At 48.4% G+C, this 19,928-nt stretch overlaps 1 protein-coding gene across 9 annotated transcripts in view; it reads right to left on the bottom strand.

The window, feature by feature from the left end:
• The window catches only part of GREB1 (growth regulating estrogen receptor binding 1), a 90,507-nt gene that overhangs the window by 18,880 nt on the left and 51,699 nt on the right, over positions 1–19,928 (bottom strand). For 5 of the 9 annotated variants that reach the window (XR_005372104.1, XM_038560796.1, XM_038560791.1 and 2 more), the window contains 6 exons: positions 18,906–19,042; positions 10,820–11,159; positions 10,105–10,220; positions 7,590–7,789; positions 6,180–6,281; positions 2,637–3,265 (listed from right to left, as the gene is read on the bottom strand). Coding sequence is in view for 8 of the 9 variants with exons in the window: in XM_038560796.1 (XP_038416724.1) it covers positions 2,637–3,265; positions 6,180–6,281; positions 7,590–7,789; positions 10,105–10,220; positions 10,820–11,159; positions 18,906–19,042 (1,524 nt within the window). In the remaining variant the exon portion in view is untranslated. Of the gene's footprint in view, positions 1–2,636; positions 3,266–6,179; positions 6,282–7,589; positions 7,790–10,104; positions 10,221–10,819; positions 11,160–18,905; positions 19,043–19,928 lie in introns of those variants that run through there. The other 4 variants (XM_038560794.1, XM_038560797.1, XM_038560799.1 and 1 more) reach the window with 4 other exon arrangements.

Raw genomic sequence — 19,928 nt, 5'->3', positions numbered from 1 at the left:
AGACAGTTAAGCATCTGCCTTTGGCTCAGGTCAGGATCCCAGGGTCCTGGGATTGAACCCTGCACTGGGCTCCCTGCTCAGTAGGGAGTCTGCTTTTTTCCCTCTCTCTCTCTCTCTCTGCCCTCCCTCAGCTCATGCTCTCTCTCTCTCAAAATAAGTAAAATCTTAAAAAATAAATTAATTTAATTAAATTAAAAATAAAGTGAGAGTTGGGGGATGCAAAGCCATTTGAGGGGCAATGCAGCCTACAGAAACAGGGTAGGCCACAGAGGGACTCCCGTGAGTAGCAGACCTGCCTGCTTCTAAGTCATGGCAACGAGTCTCTACTTTTAATTGGCCACATTTCCTAAGCTGTTAGAAATAGGGCTTTAATCACAAATTAAAGACAGGCTGCTTCAAAAAACAAACTGCTAACACAAAGCATAATAATGTCTTAAAAGAATTTTGTATAGGGGCACCTGGGTGGCTCAGTCAGTTAAGCACCCAAGTGCTGATTTTGGTTCAAGTCATGATCTCAGGGTGGTGAGATCAAGACCCACATCAGGCTCATGCTGGCTGTAGAATCTGCTTGAGATCTGCTCTCGCCCTCTCCCTCTCCCCCTCTCCACTCTCCACCATGCATGCTCACTCACTCACTCAAAAAAAAAAAAAAAGAATCTTGCATAATTAATTAGATTGATATTTTTGTGTTAATCAATAGGTCAACAGTAAGAGAGTAAGAGAACAAAATCTGTTATGCAAGACTTAAAAGTCTGACATCTCACTTCTCTCCTCCTAAGGCCAGGAAAAGAAATAAAATGATCTTTTTCCTCTTCCTGCACTTTCTTCTGTATCATAGAGTCCCTTGCTCCCTCTGCCCCATACCAGGCTAGGACACTATGTGTCCTAGTTCACTTTGGTCACAGATGGTTAAATGGGTACCTATGAGCCAACCTGCCACCCCGTTACACTGGGAACATGCTTTCTAAATTCTCAGCTCAACGCCTGGTTCATAGTCCGTACTCAAGTGTGGATGAACAGAAATAACTAACTTTAGAAAAGAAAATATGAACTATAACCAGGTAAGCTTTCAGAGAAAATATGTACCATACATTTAATAGACAAAGGATTAACATCTATAATCTCTAAAGGAGTTCCTGCAAATCAACAGGAAAAGGTCAAACGCCTAAAGGAAAAATAAGAGAAATGCACCAGAAAAATCACTGTCGAAGTAGTGGCGGTGACCCATACATACATAAAAATATATTCAACCTTAATAAAACTATACTTTTATTATTTCTCACCTATCAAATGGGCGAATTCTTTTAAGATGACATCCAATAACATGACAATAGGGAGAAACCAGGATCCCCTTCTTCAAATTTATAAAAAGTTAACATAGGCTCACTCATTTAAAAATTCAAGAGATACAGAGTGACGATGAAGAAGAATGTTTACAAATCCCACTCCCTCTTCGGGTAACAACTCAGTGATGATCCTGCCAGGAAATTTTTGGTATTTTCACACCAGAGACACATGCATACACACTGATACTTATTTCTCTAATTGATATTCCATCATGTATGTTACTCTGTAACGTAATTTTTTTTATTTCAATTTTTTCAACTTAAAATCGAAGAGAAATTTCAATGTCAGTAGAAAGGGACTTATCTCCAACTTTCTCTGGCTGAACTGCATGATAGAGGTGTGCTCACACTTATTCAAATGACCTTGCACCAAGGGAACTTCAGTTGTTTCTGGTTTGGTTTTTCACTATCGTAAAACAATTCAAAAATGAGCATTCTTATACATATTTTTGTGGGTTTGTATTTCTTGGAGCAGACTATAAGGAAATTAACACATAGCGTCAGAAGGTAGCACATCTTCAATTGGGGCAGGATGGTACTGCTGGGGGGCGGGGCAGTAACTAACACCACCGGCTCTCTACCATCAGGTGCCCTGTGATATTCTCTCATTTAATGCCCACGTCTCGGACACATGTATTATTCTTTGCCTTATTCTCAGAGAGGACAGTGAGGCACGGAAGGGCTGGGTCCTGCTGAGGGTGTCAGGCGCTGTCTGAGGCATAATTCGACCCCACTCCACAGCCTACCTCCCACCTCAGCACGGTTCTGACAAATCCCCTCCAAGACCTGACACGGTCCTCTTCATGTGCTCCCAACACTTGGCAGATGTCTGCCAGGTTGACAGCTGAAACGGTCTTCCGTTGTTAGGAAAACACAATGGGGTGAGAGGCTGGGATAGGGACGGGCCTCCTGCCCACCCCCACCCCATTATGTCTCACCGAAACCTTCCAGGTCAGAACCCAGGGTGGTGGAGGGTGGGGGTGTTTCTGATTGGCACAGACTGGCTGTGGGGACCAAATGGAATGATGTGGGAAGAGCAGAATCAGGGTCTGAAGGAGCAGCACCCGCAAACACAAACACACCCCACAAGGCAAGAAACAGGTTAGAGCACGGAAGTGAACCAGCCGTGGGTGCCCTGCAGGTCCCGACCTGCACCCACCTGCCCACTATGGGGTCTGCAGTGACAATGGCAAGTGTGCCTAAGGGGATGCCGTTAGCCCCGTACCTGCCCCGTGGGCGTGAACACCAGAAGCCCCACGGAGCCCGGGCCCCCAGCGGGGCAGCACCCACCTGCGGGGGCCCACTGAGCAGCAGCCTGCGCGGGTGGAAGCTGTCCACGCGGCCCTCGGCACGGTTGCCGTAGTCCATGTGGCTGGGCCGGGGCACCGTCCACTGCCGGTAGTAGAGGGACTGCTCCGTGGACGTCATGGTCTTGCTGAGCAGGGGGCGGAAGGAGCTGGCCCACATGACCGAGTGGGAGGGCAGGAGCGATGCGGCCTTGGGCAGGCCGCTGCTGTCGGTGGCCGTGACCATGTCATACACCAGCTTGGGCAGGAAGACGATGGGAGGCTGCCGGCAGGCCTTGCTCATGGAGCACTGCGAGGCCTGTAGGACGAGGGTGCCAGCAGCAGGTGTCATGGACGAGGAGGAGGAGCCCGAGGAGGACAGCTGGGAGGACGACACGGTGACCGACGCCTGGACGCTCCTCTGGCCGGTCCTCAGGCCGGAGTCCGGTTGGGGGGTCGGCCCAGGGCTGCGCCTGCTGATGACCGGTGGTGGCCCCCGACTCGCGTGGGGCCTCTGTCTGTCACCGGGGGCCCTGGTCTCCTCCGAGGGGCCGCAGGACTGAGGCGATCGGGCCCGCTCCCCCTGCGAGGGTGCCACGGGCTGAGCCGAGGACTCCCCACACGGTGCCGAGCCTGGGGAAAACACGAGTCTTAGGAAAACACAAGCCTTAGGAAAACAGGCTCAGTCCCGCACTGGGAAGGACCCTCACCAAACCACCCCCGTCCCCGCTTCTGGGACATAAACTACCCGTGCTTGACAACACTGGGAATTCTTACTAATGAAATCCCCACTCTGGGCAAACAGAAAGTCTCCCGTCCTAGAACAGAGCCACGGCTTGCTGAAGGGGGAGACCCAGGGTCCCATGGAGTGGCCTCATCCCACAGCCACCCCAGAACCCTGCACACTGCCTCCAAAGTCTCTCCGTTGCATTCCCCTGACCCAATCTGTCCCACAGCACCCTGCCTTCAGTGCTCAAGAGACCCTCATGCAGGTGCTCCCAGGAACACCTCTCCCGTCTGTCCCATGTGACCATGGAGCTCACAGCTCATCTCTGCACCAGCGCAGCGGTGGCTTCTAGTTCAAACTGCCAGCCTGACTCACAGGACACAGTAGGCTTTACCAAACACTAGAATTACCTAGCTTTTAGAAGGATCCAGGAGAGGACATGCAGCACGCACAGCAGCCACCCAAATAGGGACCTTCCTGTGTCCTTCCCCCACGTGGACCATGCTGAGACCCTGGTGAGTGTGGTCACCTGGATGCACCAGACAGCACCCTGCTCTCCTTTAGGTCATCCCAGCCACAGGCACCAGGGCTCGCATGCCAGCTCACAGCAGCCCTGCAGACCTCAGGCCCCACAGAAAGCAGAGCAGACAGGACAGTGCATCGTTGTCTTAAATCTGTCCTTTCCCAGGAGACGGTGTGGAGACAAGATAGACCAAGGGAGGCCTGAGACCCCTGAACCATCCTCCTCAGAGACGCCTTCCTGCCACCCTGCAGCCCCTAGCTTGGCCTGCACCCCATGTACCATGCCACTCGGGCTACTTCCCCTCTGGATCTGAGCTCCCCAGCAAGGACCCCACAACTCAGCTCTGCAGCCTGCATCTAGGCCTTTACAGAGGGCTCAGGGACAGAGGGACTCAGCACCAGCCAGTCCCCTTCTGCCCAAGGCCTGGCTCCTGCTGAGGTTCGTCGTCCTCGGGCAAGGCACTTGAAGCGACTGGCTCCGTGTCAATGGATGACACGGGAGAGGGAGGAGGCTGTGAGGGACCAGGGCACTGGCCTGTGGCCAGGAGGACAGACAGGCCTGAAGGACCTCAAAGAGGAACAAGATTCCAAAAGTAGACCAAGGGAACCCCAATGTCTTCGTCCACTTCCCTGGGTTGTGAGGACCAGCCTGGTAGGCCCCCAAGGATGGACATCCACACTGATGTTTATCTCTGTCCACCTCCAAACCTCTGTTGGTCTGTCCCCAGTTGAATCCAGGGGGATTGTCGGTCTATAAAAATGGTACCCAGCCCCACCCAGGTCCCCACCCTGACTCGTGTGGCTGTGGAGACGTGTCTCACCTCCCTGGGCCTCCATACCCTCATCTCTGAAACATATGGCACCCAAGACCATGGGAAGCATCTCGGCAGAGACCCCCCTACAATCTCAGGACCTTTTGAGGAGTCCTGGCTACGAAAGTCACTTTACCTAACTGAAGCAATCCAGAAGGAGAAAGGCTGGCCCATAGCCTGGACATTCTATTCCTGAAGACACCGCACAGACCAGTGTGTCCTCAGAACCTTCTAGAAAGCTGTCCCACCAGGATGAGGCAGAAAAAGCACCATTCCTCTCTGTTCTGAATAGCATAGATTCATTCACTCACCCATTCGCCAGCTCCACCCCAGGGGCCCAGGCTCCCTATATTATTTGGGGCAGAGGACCGGAAGCTGTAGCATTTGGTTTTTCTGACCCAAGCGGAGGACTAGGTCTCCCTTCTGCCGCAGAGCCGCCAGCTGATGTGAAGGAGGCCTCTTTCTGACTCCCTCTGCGTGTAACTGCGAGGGAGACCCCCCTCAACCTGGCTGACTGTCACCCGTGGGCTGTGTGAGGAGGGGTCAGAAGACAGGAAACCAAATCCCCGGGTGCTCTCTGCCCTCCACAGCCATGCCCTGACCACAGCCAGCTGCCCACCCGCCCAGAGCTGCAGGCCCCGGGACCACTCACTGCGCCCAGTACAACGTGTACTTCCACAGCCTGAGCCTCCTCCGTCCCAAATATCTTCTCTTCTGAGACCCAATGGCCAGCTGCTCTCCGAAACCCGCAGAGACCGCACCCTACCCCTAAATCTGCCCCCACCTGAGACAAAATTACCTCTTCACCCACCTGTCACTTCATATGTGTGACTGTGCAGGGACAGCAAAGCAGCCCCTAATGCAACATCACCTGGCTTATGAGGACTGATGAATTCTCCAAGAGTAGGTCTGTCTCTAATGTGTCTTTCAATGCCCTAACTCAGAAACAAAGCCGGCTCTTGGTGAAGACTGCAACAGGAAGACCGGTGATACTGTTTCACGTGTGCCCATCCTGTCTGCTCCCAGACACCAAGCCTCCCTTAGGCAGAGACTGGGCGTTTTACCCCCATTTCCATGTGATCTGGGTCCAGGGCTCAGGGAACACCTGCTGCCTTCTGTTGCTTTTCCCCCAGAGAAATCTGTGTCCACATCTCTCTGCCTTTGGATTCGACAAGAGCACCTCACCTCAGCCCCTCCCGTCTCAAGGGCACAGTGATTCCCTAAACCAACAGCTGCCTGGGAGCAGCCAGGGGATATGGCCCAACATAGGCCGTCAAGGGGATAGGGTCCATGATCTTCTCCCAGGAACTCTGAGGTCCTGCCCAAACCTCTGATGTCCTGGACCCCAATCCAGAAACATAATTCCTCCCTAAGCAAGCCCAGTTCTTCAAAGATTCCCTTCTCTCTCCAGTTCTGAATAAAATAAAGATCTCTTTTCATTCTCTGCAAACTCAAAAGAAGCATCCAGATGTGCACTCTTTCCCACCTTGAGACTTACTGGATGCTTTCGAGGAGAGAGACGAAGATGCCGAATCATGGGAGCGGGACCTCTCCCTCTTCACTGGGCTCCTCTTCTCTGAGATGGAGCCTGTTTCAAGACACACACGCTGAAAATGCCTCGTAAGCATCATCTTGTATGTCAGCCCAGCACTTTATAGTTTGCAAAGTGTGTTCACTTCTAGCATCCAACCATCCATCCATCCATCCATCCATCCACCCAGCTACCACCCTGCAGGTGCCCACCTCTGACAGGGCCCCGAGGACAAAGAAGGGGTGGGGTGCAGGGGAGGCCAGGCAGGTGCCCTGGGCTCATGGGGGCTCCTTCTCATGAGCCGCAGTTATGAGTGTAAGGAGTACAGGGAGAGGCCGGGGAGCCCAGAAGCCAGGGTCCCACCCAGCACAGAGAGGCAAGAGCAGGTGACTTCTTGGAAGGGGTGACCCAACCGGAGCCAGCAGAAGTTTCTAGGTGAAGCACAGAAGAGGGAGAATTGAAAGCCACAGGGAGAGCCTCTGTGTGGCCCAGAGGTGGCAAGAGCAGAGCAGAGCCAGGGACCCCCTATGAGCTGAGTGTGATCAACAGGATGGGGTACAGCATGGGGCGGGGGCTGGGGAGCTGAGAAGAATGAACAATGAGACTAGAGAGTGCCAGGAGTGCAGATTCAGCCCACAGACAACAGGGAGACCGAGTCATCTTAGTGTCAGGGTCACATTCATATTAGTGCAAGGTCACTACAGCACCAGCAGAGTCTGCCCAGGGGCCTTTAGTCTCCGTCTTACAGATGAGCAATCTGAGACCAGGACAGAAGGCATCACGTGTCCCAAGTCACAGAACCAGCAGGTGCAGTGGGAAGAGGAGCCGGGTCTTGGAACCTACACCACACCCCACAAATGCTTCACACTTTCATATAAACAGCTTTGTCCTTTTTCTTGTGCTACTGACAATAGCTAGATGCCCTGATTTGTGTGTCCTGTTAAAATATAGTGTTGGATTTTCACGTCTTCAAATGAAACTGGCCTTTTCTCCTAAATCTTGATAACAGACACATCTTGTTGATTCACGCAGAGAAAATAAGTGAGTGAATCTTATACAGGGCGGTAATGCCACCAAGTCAAACAGAGCAGAATCCTGAATCCTAAGAAACCTCAATTTTCCTTCCTATTCTCTAAGAATTCCAGAACTAGGAAGAGCCAATCGGGATTTCATTATCTCACACCACCAAAAAAGAGGGAAAGGAAAGCAAAATCTGAATTCAACAAGGGATGTGCTTTTCCTGCAAAGACGGATCTAGAATGCACTCATAGTTGTTGGCCATCAGACGGGCCCCAGGGCCAGAGCACCTGCACAAGTGCAAGCTGCCCCCAAGATGCAAAGGCGAGGCAGACCTGCCCCCCTCACCTTCCGTCACCAGCTCCTCGTCCTCGTTGTCCGTGCTGCTCAGCTTTTCCGCATCACTCTCCAAGGGCTCATTCCGAGCCCCCTTCTCCAAGGGAACTTCGTTGCTCACAAAGTAAGCAGCCAGGCCCAGCTCCTGCTCCAGTGCTGTTCTCACCAAGCAGGAGGAGTTTATTAGACGCAGGTCACAGTACCTCAGAGACCTAGAAGGGAAGAGAAGTTATTGAGTGTCTTCTGCAACAGAGGCACTGCGGCGGGGGTGGGGTGGGGGGGGTTTGGGGGGGGAACATAGGGATCAGGACCAGTCCCCACCTCCTCTTTAGGGCCCTAGGACTTGTGCAAAGGGAAAAGCAGATTGCATTAGGGAGATCCCTTGACAACCAAGTCAGTTTAACAGAAAGTCTCTTGCGGGACCTGCTATGCATTCAGTCCTGTCTTGCATGTCATCAAAAGAGCATTTTCAGGCCAGAAGAAAAGCAGGCTTGAACCCCAACCCTGCTACTTCCTAGGGCCAGAACCTTCCACAAGCTTACAGGCTCAGATTTTCATCTGAAAAATGAGAATTAATATTAATAGCCATCTAAGTGCACTGTTTGAGGACTATATGCAGTTGTGGACATTTAAATTATTCAATCAACACTTAAAATGGGCCCAGGAATGTGCTAGATGCTAGGGATAGGGTGGCAATCAAGTCACTGCCATATGAGAAATGAGAGTCTGTCTGGGAAGACAGATACCAACAAGCAGTAAGACAGCAGAGGGGTGGGCTCAGAGGACAGGCCAATGCCGGGCTCGGGTTGTGCAGTAGAAACAGCAAAGCACCTGGAGAGACGCTCTATAATCTCAGGCAAATGACCTTTCACTTGCTCATCTATAAAACAGGATAGTGGCTACTGTTGTGAGGGGTTTACTAGTCAAAAGTCTAACACTGTGCCTAATACAAAGAAGGTACTCCGTAAATGCTTGCTCAAGTTGAAGATAGCTTAGGACTTTGTCGTAGTCCTTAGGGAGCCGAGGAATGGAAGAAATAATCCATATGAAAAGTAGCAACCCAGGTCAAATGTTTTGGAACCCCCTTTACCTGGCCCATGAGGACACACCGAATGCAGTAGCCTTCGTGTAAGTGAGGGCTGGTCCAGGGGAAGGAACTCTGGCTCTGGAGCTGGGCAGCCTGGAGTCTACGGAATGTGACCCAGGCTTAATTCTCTGTAAGTCCTGTTTCTTCATTGCTCAAAGGGAACCACTGAAATATGACCTTCCCCCAGGGTTGGAGAGTAAAATGAAATATGGCACATAAGAATCATCTAGGGGCACCTGGGTGGCTCAGTGTTTGAGAATCTGCCTTCGGCTCGGGGCATGATCCTGGGGTCGTGGGATCGAGTCCCGCATTGGGCTCCCTGCAGGGAGCCTGCTTCTCCCTCTGCCTGTGTCTCTGCCTCTCTCTCTCTGTGTCTCTCATGAATAAATAAATAAAATCTTTAAGAAGAAGAATCATCTAGCGCAGTGCCAGCACATAGAAGGAATTTCATAAACGTCAGCTCTAACTGTTTTGTTATACCAGGGAAGACGTGCAAAGGCTCCACAGCCTGGCTGCCTCCTCTTGTGCAGAGTATTAGGTAAATCTTTAGAAGCCAACCGGTCGCCACCAATTCAAGCAACTGTCTTACCGGAGGCCTAGTAACCTTCCGTCCTACAGTATCTACCTGTCTGTGTGACAGCCTAGAGACCCCAGGAGACCCCAAGCGGGCTTGCAGCTGACTTCTCCATGGCTGTGGCCTCCAATGGAACACAGCCTTTGAGACAGTCCGCCCTGTGTGTGGAATCACTGGCTCTTCCTAAGTGGCATCATCCACGTCCCCACCTCCCAGAACACCTCCTACACCAGGAAGACCCAGCGATCACAGCAGCTGAGACACCAGGACTGATATAGCCTTGACCTCCCCAAGATGATCCCCTACCTTCCTAAACGGAACAGCCACCCCTCACACAGCTGGTGATCCTCACAGGGCGAAGCTGAGGGAGGCGTCAAGCCTCACCCCTGCTGGAGGACCTCCACCCACGGGGCCCAGCAACAGCCATCACACCCCCAGGAGCTCAAATGGTGCCTGTCTGAGAATCAGGAAAAGCTGCCCAGACCTCAGACACGTTTCACTGCCACAGGCTGGAAACCTATCACAATAGATGCACAAATCCATGACGACTCTGCACATAAAGACTCCACCTCAGACCATGAGAGACTCCTGACTCTGGGAAACGAACAAGGGGTGGTGGAAGGGGAGGCGGGCGGGGGGACAGGGTGACTGGGTGACGGGAGCTGAGGGGGGCACTGGATGGGATGAGCACTGGGTGTTATTCTATATGTTGGCAAATAGAACTCCAATAATAAAATATACAAAAAAAAAAAAAAAAAGACTCCACCTGCCACGGGGCACCGGAAGCCGGGCCGGCCCAGGCCCCACAGGCGCGGGCACAGGCAGCCGGCCCTTCGCAGGCCCCCAGGCCACGGCGCCCTCCTCACCTCGGCAGGGACTCCCCGTGAGGGTCCATCCCGCTGAAGATCAAGATGCACGGCAGGCCCTCCAGCTCCAGGTAGGTCTGAGGCCTCCACTCGGCGTCCTCTATTTTCTGCCACGTCTGTGGAGAACCGAAAAGCAGCGAGGTGGCGAGAGAGCCCTTGCTCTTGCTCTCCGACTGGCCCAGCTCACAGGGCTCCGGTGTCCTCCTCCGGAGGGCTCTTCAACCACAAGCAAGCTCGGCGCCCGCTCCCGCTGCGCCCCAGCCGCCCGGCGCGGCACCGTCAGCGGACCCCGGGAGACAGTGCGCACCCTCGGCAACGGAGCGGGTTTCCCGTGGCTGCGTGAGCGCGGGCCGGGCCTCCCTCCCAGCTCCTCCTACCCCACTCTGCCCTCAGTACTCCCTCCCATCTCTGTGGACCAGTGCGAAGCTGTGGCCCAGGCACTGTGCTGGGGGGAGGGGCACGAAAGGCACGCCGCAGCCCCCGAGATTTTAAAGATCAAGACAATGTGCTTTGGGGAGCGACATTTATAAGTGATTTGGTACCGAGGCGGGGCCGGGACAGGCAAGGAGGCAAGAGGGGTGGCCGGGCGTGGAGGGGGCGTGATGGACAGCAACACTGTCGCCACTCAGTCACCCCTCGGTAACCCCTCGGTCACGGCCCCCCCCAACTCTCCCAGGCACCTTTCACCCCGCCGGTCCCTGACCACGGTGCCCACCTTGAGCTGCTTCACGAAGTGCTTCCCGATGGTGATGCCGGAGCTGGGGTTGCCCAGGATGATCTCGAAGTGCTCCTCCAGGGCCAGGCGCGCCCGCACGTGGGCCAGCCGCTCGTAGGCCACGGCCGCCAGCGGCGAGCAGGGCACCCGCAGCAGGACCATGAGCCCGTGGCCGCAGGGGCACTGTTTGGGGGAGTTGATGAGGTTCTGGGTGATCTCCAGCGTCTCCACCGATGTGTAGTCCTTCATCTGCGAGAGGCCGCTCACGGCCATCATCGCAGCCGCGTAGTGCTGCACGAGAACAAAGGTCCTGATCACTGCGCTGTGCAGGCGGGGGAACCTGCAACAAAGAGAGATGGAGCCGTGACCGGGCTGCTGCCAACCTCCGGGACGCCCGGAGCGCACCAGGGGGACGAGCGCCTTCGCCCAGCAAACAAGTGACCCAGCGCGGCCACCACGTCGGGCACAGCAACTCCCAGATTGCAAACAAGTTGTGTTTCCTTTCATGGCAGGTTGTTTCAAACCTGAAATGGAAGCCCTCCTTAGAAGTCAAAACACTTCCAGCTAGGAAACAAGAGCATAGGTTTGCTGTTCCTCTGTGTTTTCCACAACCTGGTGCATAGTAGCTGCTCAATAAATATTTGTTCAATGAACCAATAGGGGAATGAATAAAGTAAGAGATTGTTTCTTCTATCCTCAGCTTAGTTTATGGTTCTTTCAGTTAGGAAATTTGCTCCCAGTTCCCCCTGAAGATAGAAGCACAAGCAATCAGCATGTATGTGTGGCTATCATATTCCCCAGATTGAGGGTGACTATCCTGAAGGCACATCACGGCATTCAAGTACGATGAGTAATGAGAAATGTAACTAAATGTGATTTGACAGATGAATTACAAATCAGAACATACTCAGTCAAACCAAGAATCCCACTTTTGGCTTCAGAAGCTGTTATCATAGGTTTCCACATGAAAGTGGTGACCCCACCATGACCACACACACTGCTAGAGCTCTTCTGATTCACACGTCAGAAACAGACCCAGAGCCCCACCAGAAAAACCCAGCCCTCTAGGTCACTGTGATTCTTTGTAGGAATAGACAAATTGACATCCGCTTTACATGTGATGCTCTTGTGGGTTTATTTAGCTGGAATGTGTCCCCTGACACAGTGGCTTTTTGGAGCAAAGATAAAGTAGTTTCTTGATCTACAGAGATCAGACCCTTACCATGGCCATGCCACCCCGAGAGTTCTATCAGCGCAACCAATCCCCTTCCACAGAATTTCTGAGGTCTTCTCTTGTCAACTCTTTATTCTTGTCCTTAGCATTTCAACAAGGCCATGGGTTCTATGAACTGGAGAGCTGGCTTGGCAAATTTGCCATTACCAAGTTTCTGTTGTCTCAAGAAGGCATGAATGATCTGCAGATGCTGGCACACAGGGGACTCAGCAGCCCAAGGACTACTTTGCCCTGCCCTGGTGCATTGGCCAAATAGTGCCCAAGAAGAAAACAAGAGAGCAGGGTGGAAAATGCATGGTCTCTCCTGCCCTACAGGACTACCTCAGCTGCGGTGGCCCCTTGTCCCCCTGAGCAAGGTGGGATGAAGGGGCATGAAGAGGGGCAGGACGTCATTTAGGAGGAAGCATACTTTCTCCCCCTCTCTGACATGGTAGGAAGTGCCTGCATTCAACTCTCCTCAAAGGACAAGCAGCAAAAGGACAGGAACCACATTTATCCATCTGAAATGACCATATAAATCATATTGATCCATCTGAAATGACCAGAAAACTGGACAAATATATGAAATAAGAGTGTTTCCAGATATTGGGCATTGGGAAATGAAAGATGGTGACCCTTAGAAATGGAAATCAAACTAGGTGAATCCTCAGCTTCTTCCTGGAAAAAGTTTCTGGAATGTGCTCAGGAAAGGGGAACCCAGGCAAAGCATCAATGGTCTCCCTGACTTGAGGGAAAGGCCCTGGAATCCAGGGAAATCAAGGCAGCAAGAGTTCACAGAAGAAAATACCAGAGAGGAATAAACTACACAAATAGAGAACTCAGGAGAGCTACAGAGGGTCCCCAGTCGTCAGCTGAGCAGTGATCAGTGCGTATAGGTGAAGAAACTACTCAAGGCCAAAAAAAGAACAATCCAAGAGAATTAAAGGGAACAATGTCTCAAGCTCACATAGGATTTAGAATAGCTTCTATTCCCATCAGTAGCATGGAAGACCTCAGAATTCATGGAATATTATAGAATATTTAGAAGGTTTTGCCTTAGTGGTAGGCAAAGGTAGCCCTGGACTAAATACTGCTCTGATCCTGCTGAACAAAGCTTAAAACAAGACCTAAAAGGATTAAACTCTCAGACAATTTAACTGTATCAGAGCAAAGCTGAAGATTTATAGGAATACAAATACATCCAGCCAAAACAAGGCGAAATTCACAATGTCTGGAATCCTCTCAAAAATTACAGATATTTAAAGAAGAAAATATAATATAATAAAGGAGGAAGAAAAATCAATCAATAAAAAGTGACTCAGAAATGACATACATGATAGAATTAGTAGACAAGAACATTAAAACAATTATTATTATAACTATATTCCATACACTTAAGAAACTACAGTAAAGATCAAGAGTGTCAAGTAGAGATATAAAAAAGACTCAAATTCTAGAGATAAAAACTAAAAAAGCCAAAAGAGAGAAGATGACCTGGACCCTGAATTCTCATGGAACTACCATCTTGGTATTTGGACTTGCCCTGCCCTGTTAGCTACAATAGGCGCATTCAGGGATAGATAGATAGATGACCCAGGATAGGTCAGCAGTCTTTTCTGGGAATTTTTCAAACTGCTTAAAACAATCAGTCCTCCTCTAGAAGCTGAAGACTGTGTAATTCAGCAACAACCAGGGGTGATATTTTCATGGAAGAAGCAGTGTGCAATGAGATACAACACAGCCAACACAGAGAGACACAGAAGACAAGATAACACAGTCTTGGGAGTGCGCAATACCTAACTTAAGCTGCTCCTGAAACAAGCTGCATCTCTGACATTCTGTGGCTTATTTATTCAACTTCTCCTTTTATTTCACAAGTCAATACATTTCTCTCCTTTTCTTAAGGTAGTTCAAATTGAGATTCTATCACTTGCAAGAGTCCTGATTAATAAATAAATGCAAGTAACTGTTTATCATCAATTCATCAATGTACATTCATGCACATGGTGCCTGAAGTTGTCTTTCTTCTTTTTTTAGAAGACAATTTCTTCTCTTAGGAGAAGAATTTCTTCTTATAAGACTCCTTTACTTTTATAAAAATATAAACAAACAAACTGGATGTGAAGAACAGCAGAAAAAAAGGTTAGTAAACATGAAAACACAGTAATAGAAATGATTTTAAATGAAACAAAGGGAAACAAAAAACGACTATGGCATCAGAGAGTTACAGGAACAACTTTGAACCATTTAATGTATGTGTGATTGGATTACTCTAAGAGAGAGGAGAATGTAGAAAAATATATATGAAGAAATAATCACTGAAATTTTCCTCAAATGTAATGAAAATTCAATTAACTTAAGTACAAGAAAACTATACCAAGCTTCTATAAGAGTACAAGAGTACAAGTTTCTTAAATACAAGAAACTATACCTATTCATATCTTAAATTACTTAAAACCAGTGACAAATTAAAAAAAAAAAAAAAAAAGCAGCCCAGTCAGGGGATAGAAGGGGCTAGGAAGGGCAGGCACATTACAGCAAGGAACAGAGATGAGGATGACAGCAGATTTTGTTTGAAACAATGCAAGTCAGAGGACAGTAGAGCAACATCTTTAATGTACTCAAAGGAAAAAACAACCTAAATTTTATACCCAGGGAAAGTATCTTTCAAAGATGAGTAAAAATAAAGACACACAAAAGCTTAAAGAATGTTATCACCAGCAGACCTTCCCTACAAATGTTGGGGAAAAGTCCTTCAGACAGATAATGAAACCATATTAAACCACATGAAGAAATGAAAAGCACTGGAAATAGTAACTGTGTGCATAGATATAAAAGGTGTTTTTAAAAATTACTATTATTTAAATAGCTCTAAAAGATAATTGACTAATTAAAGCAAAAGTAATTTATTGTGGAGTTTATAACATATATAAGTAAAATGTATGAGCATAGAAGCACAAAGCCTAGGAGGTGAGAAATAGATACACTATTGTAAGAATCTTACCCATAAAGTCATATAATATCACTTGAAAGTAGAAAGTGGATTAAAAATATATACTGTAAGGTCAAAAGCAACACCTGAAAGAACATAAGAGTTACAGCTAATAAGCATGTGATGGAGAGAATGAAATCATAAATGCTCAGTTCATACAAAAGAAGATAGAAAAAGGGAGTCCACAGAGCAGATGAAACAAATAGAAAAACTGCAAGATGATAGATTTAAACACAACCACATCAATAATGACATTAAATATAAATGGTCTAAACACCCCAATTAAAAGTCAGAGACTGTCAGATGCAACAAACAAGCCCCAACTATAAGCTGCCTATATGAAAACAACTTTAAATATAAAGACACAAGTAAATTAAAGGTAAGATAAAAAATTATGAACTATGCTAACCCTACTTAAATGAAAGCTGGAATAGCTATATTAATATCAGAAAGAGTAGATTTTAGAACAAAGAATAATATTTTGGGGGTCATTTTATAACAATAAAGGAGTCAATTCATCAAGAGACATTTCACCAAAGATAACATACAAATGACAAATAAGTACATGAAAAAATGCCCAACATCATCAGCCATTGGAGAAATGAATGAACTGTTGGCACATATTGTATAACTTCATTTATATAAGACACTAGAAAATGTAAATAGTCTATAATGAGAAAGGGAAAGGAAGGAATAATTACCAAGGGGTAAGAAGGAACTCTTATTTATTATCTTAACTGCAGTGCAGGTTTTGCCAGTGTTTACATATGTCAAAACTCACCAAATTGAACACTTAAATATCTGTAGTTTACTGTATGTCAGTTATTCCTCACTAAAGCTATTGTTTAAAAATAAAAGAAAAAAAGAACCACCATGTGGAAGGTAGTGGGGAAGCAGCCCAGCTCCAAACAGCATGTACAGGGAGAATGTGCCTGCCCCTAAGCCTTCATGGTTGATCCTATAAGAAGGAAGCTTGGGCAGCCCGGGTGGCTCAGCGGTTTAGCGCCGCCTTCAGCCCAAGGCTGGATCCTGGAGATTCGGGATAGAGTCCTACATCGGGCTCCCTGTGTGGAGCCTGCTTCTCCCTCAGCCTGTGTCTCTGCCTCTCTCTCTCCCTCTCTGTGTATCTGTCATGAATAAATAAATAAAACCTTTAAAAAAAAAAAAAAAGAAGGAAGCTTCACAGAAAACATGTTGGAATAAAAGTGGAAGTTGTGAAATGCCTAAATCTCTTAGGTACCAGCAAGTTTGTGTCAGTCAGATCTGTGGTCTTACAAGTGGATTTCCCAGCCATATGCTGGTGTCTGTGTGCAACACAGGGCAAATCAGCAGGCTGACCATGCACATAGTGACAAGGGGCAGGAACCAATGTGTTCTTACCTTTAGTGACTTCTGTCCAAGTTGCCTATGTCAAAAAAGATTTCCATACAGATGATTCCTAGGAAAGGCAGCATGGCATGGTGGAAAGAATATTAAACCTGGCTATAATCCAGGTTGCCACCAATAGGATGTGTGACCTTGGGCAAATCACTTCCCCTCTCTGGGCCTCATTTCCCACAAATACAAAATGGGGTGGGGTGGCTGGCTTAAATGATTCCCAGGCGATCCTATGATTCTCCATAACTCATATTCCAGAGTTTTATTATTTACTTCTCACTTGGTAAAATGTGAATTTTGATCTCTGTGCCACACTTCCGGTTCAGCAGAGGGAGAGAGAGGCAAGAAAGGAAGAGGACAGTGGTGAGGATGACGATGACAGTGACAGTCATGGTGACAGTAATAGTGCTGATGGTAATAGCAGCGATGCAATGGTGGTGAGGTGGATCATGATGCTGATGATGGGACAGTGACAGTGACAGTGGTGTGGATGGTGGTGACAGTGATGGTGATAATGGTCTTGGTAATGGTGACAGTAGTGATGATGATGGTTGTGACAGTGACAGTGATAATGGGATGTGACAGTAACCATGGTGCCAACAGTGGTGCTGATGGTGGTAATGGTGGTGACAGTGATGGTGACAAAGCATGATGGTGCTGGCTGCAGCTAACATGAGCATGTAATATACACCAGGTATGCTCTTAATGTTTTGCATGTATTAATTCATTTAACCCTCATAACATCCCCGTGTGGCAGGCATTATTACCCTAGGTAATAGGTTGAGAAAGGTTCCTAAAGACTCACAGCCAATGAGCGACAGGCTCAGGACTCGAACTAACCCAGAAAGCATGATTCTGAAGCCTGAGTTCTCAGCATACAACCATCCCTGAGGCTGCACACGTTCTTGTTCCATAAAACTCTCATAAGAAGCCACTAGAAAAGTAGATTTGTTCACAAGTGAGGGTATAGAAGTTCAGACAGGTTCAGTGATTTGCCAAAGGTTAAAACTAATGTATAAACCCAGGACATACGTACGGTCTTGTGGTCAATCTGGCCTTCTACTAACCATGAGACCTTGCTCTGTATGGCTTAGTGGCTCTACTATTTTGGGGCCAAGTAACAAAGATTTGGTCTGGCTTCACCACAACCCCTCCATGGGACCTAAGGCAGGTGACCCAACTTAAGTCTGCTCCTTCCTCTGACACACAGGGATAACAGGACCTATTTCACTGTGCTGCTGTGAAGATATTTTATGCAATAAACGTAGAGTACTGGACCCAAAGTTACAGCTCACTAAGCACCCAACAGAAGGAGCTGCATGAGGAGAGTAGGGCGGAGAGGCAGAGGCAGGACTCCTGCCCTTAGCAAGTTTATGAGTGCATAGCTGCCCATGTGTGAGGTGGAGAACAGATTAAGTCCATCAGCATCACAGCACTGAAAGGGATTTAGTTTCTCAGAGGGCATTCTGGGGAACACTGATCCCATGACACACAATGGAGACATCGCACATTCTAGCCCCCTCCTCAGAACTTACAGTATGCAGGGCACCTGAACACCTGGAGAACTCCAATGGAAAAGAAAACCTTAAATGTAAGGTTTCTCTAACACATTTGACCATGGGATCCCTTTTGGCATAAGAGCTATTTGCATCTGGCCAAAGCAGTCCAGCTTGGAACACACCTTGAGAAGCACACGTCTAATTGAATCCCTTTGTTGCCACATGGGAAGGGGGCGCCCTGAGGGACAGTGATAGAGCCCAGCTCAACACCGACAATTAGCGGCAGAACCACTCATTTTGTTTTGCAGTAGCCAGTCTATAAAACTCGGGCTGGCTTTATGATGTATAAACTGGGTGGATGTTGGCAACCACTTAGCCTCCCTGGGCCTCGGTTTCCTCATCTGAGACATGGCAGCATTAAAGTCTGCCAGAAATCAGCCATGACACGGGTCAAAGGGCAAGCTGTAGAGTCAGACTGACTCGGGGTTCACAGCCAGTTCTATCACTTGCCAGATGTGTGGCCCAGAAAAGTCAAAGGGGTCTGAGCCTCAGTTTACTTGCAAAATGGAAATAACAGCAGCAACTGGCTAAGACAGATGGTGAGGCTCTTGGAACAGCAAAGAGCACAAAGTAAGCACTCAACACATGATATGCACAGGCATGAACGATGTAGCCAACTATGATTGTCACTATCATTGCCTTTAAATCTTTTGGTGTCTTACCTCCTCCCATTTTCTTGGCTTTCCTGAGTCTCAAACGCACCGTCCCCCATTCCAACATATTACCGCCCATTCTCATCTCTAAAATGTTCTAGAACAACAGGACAACAGAGATCACTGGCCCCGCAGGCAGGACAAGAAATAAACCAGGATCCCTTTAATGGAGGGACTAAGTCACCCAGGAAAGGGGGAAGTTGGCCCCCTTCCTGGAAGCCTCCGGCTGCACACGCTTCAGCTTACACTTGACTCCTGAGCATTTTTAGTAACTTCCAACAGAGACGCGTACCTTTTTCCTAATGCCGTGACCATGGCCTCAAAGGAGCTGTCATATCTGAGCAAAGGGAGGCTGTGTCCAGAAAGGGTGGACTCAATGAACTCTGATAGGCCGAAGTACTTCTTATTCTCAGGATATAAGTCCACCCCCTGAAACAGAAAAGAACATCAGTCACACAAACACTGCATTTGTGGGGATAGAGAGATTCACATGCTGGGCACGTAGACGGCCAGTACAGGCATCTTGATCTAAATTGTGCTGACTTGGAGCCCCTCGATGACTCAGTCACTTAAGCGCTGGAATCTTGATTTTGGCTCAGGTCATGATCACAGGGTTGAGAGATCGAGCCCCGTGTCAGGCTCCATGCTCATCATGGAATCTGCTTGAGATTCTCTCTCTCCCTCTCCCTCTGCCCCTCACCCTGCTCATGTGCATGTACACACACATGCTCTCTCTCTGTAATAAATAAATAAAACCTTGTAAAAAAATAATAATAAGTTGTGCTGACTCTGCAGTTTTATACATTACTTCCCTCTGCAGACCCAGAGCACAGAGCACTCTGTACTTAGAAGATGGCGCATCCCTATCAGTCAAGAGACTTTTCCATTCATTTGACCCCCAGTATCTATGCCAAGAAGAAAATCAGCCTAGTTTTTTAAACCCACAATTTTCTTGGTTAAAAAACTGCTTCTTTCCAACAATTTTAAGCTAGTTTTAGGAATAGGCCTATCAACCATCTTGCATTCAGTTTGCTTAATTATTAAAATCAGCAGGAAAAAAGGCATTTATCTCATCAATTCCACTCCCATCGACCTAACATTCCTCCCAAACTAACATCAGAGCTTCTCAAATGTGAGAACATAGTACAGCTGGAGTTCATATGATAAAGAACTCAGAACAGTGCCTCCCTAGCTCACGAAAGTGCTACAGAAGCACCTGCTATTATTACCACCACTGATTCTAAATCTGTTGGACCGAAGCCAAGCATCAGTACCTTTATAAGTTCCTCAGATGACTCTGGGACACTCCCAAGTC

The sequence above is a fragment of the Canis lupus genome, chromosome 17 (assembly GCF_011100685.1).
Source record: "Canis lupus familiaris isolate Mischka breed German Shepherd chromosome 17, alternate assembly UU_Cfam_GSD_1.0, whole genome shotgun sequence".
NCBI classification, from domain to species: Eukaryota; Metazoa; Chordata; class Mammalia; order Carnivora; family Canidae; genus Canis; species Canis lupus.
The sequence above is the reverse complement of the archived record's forward strand: the minus strand, read 5'-3'. Positions and strand labels throughout refer to the sequence as shown.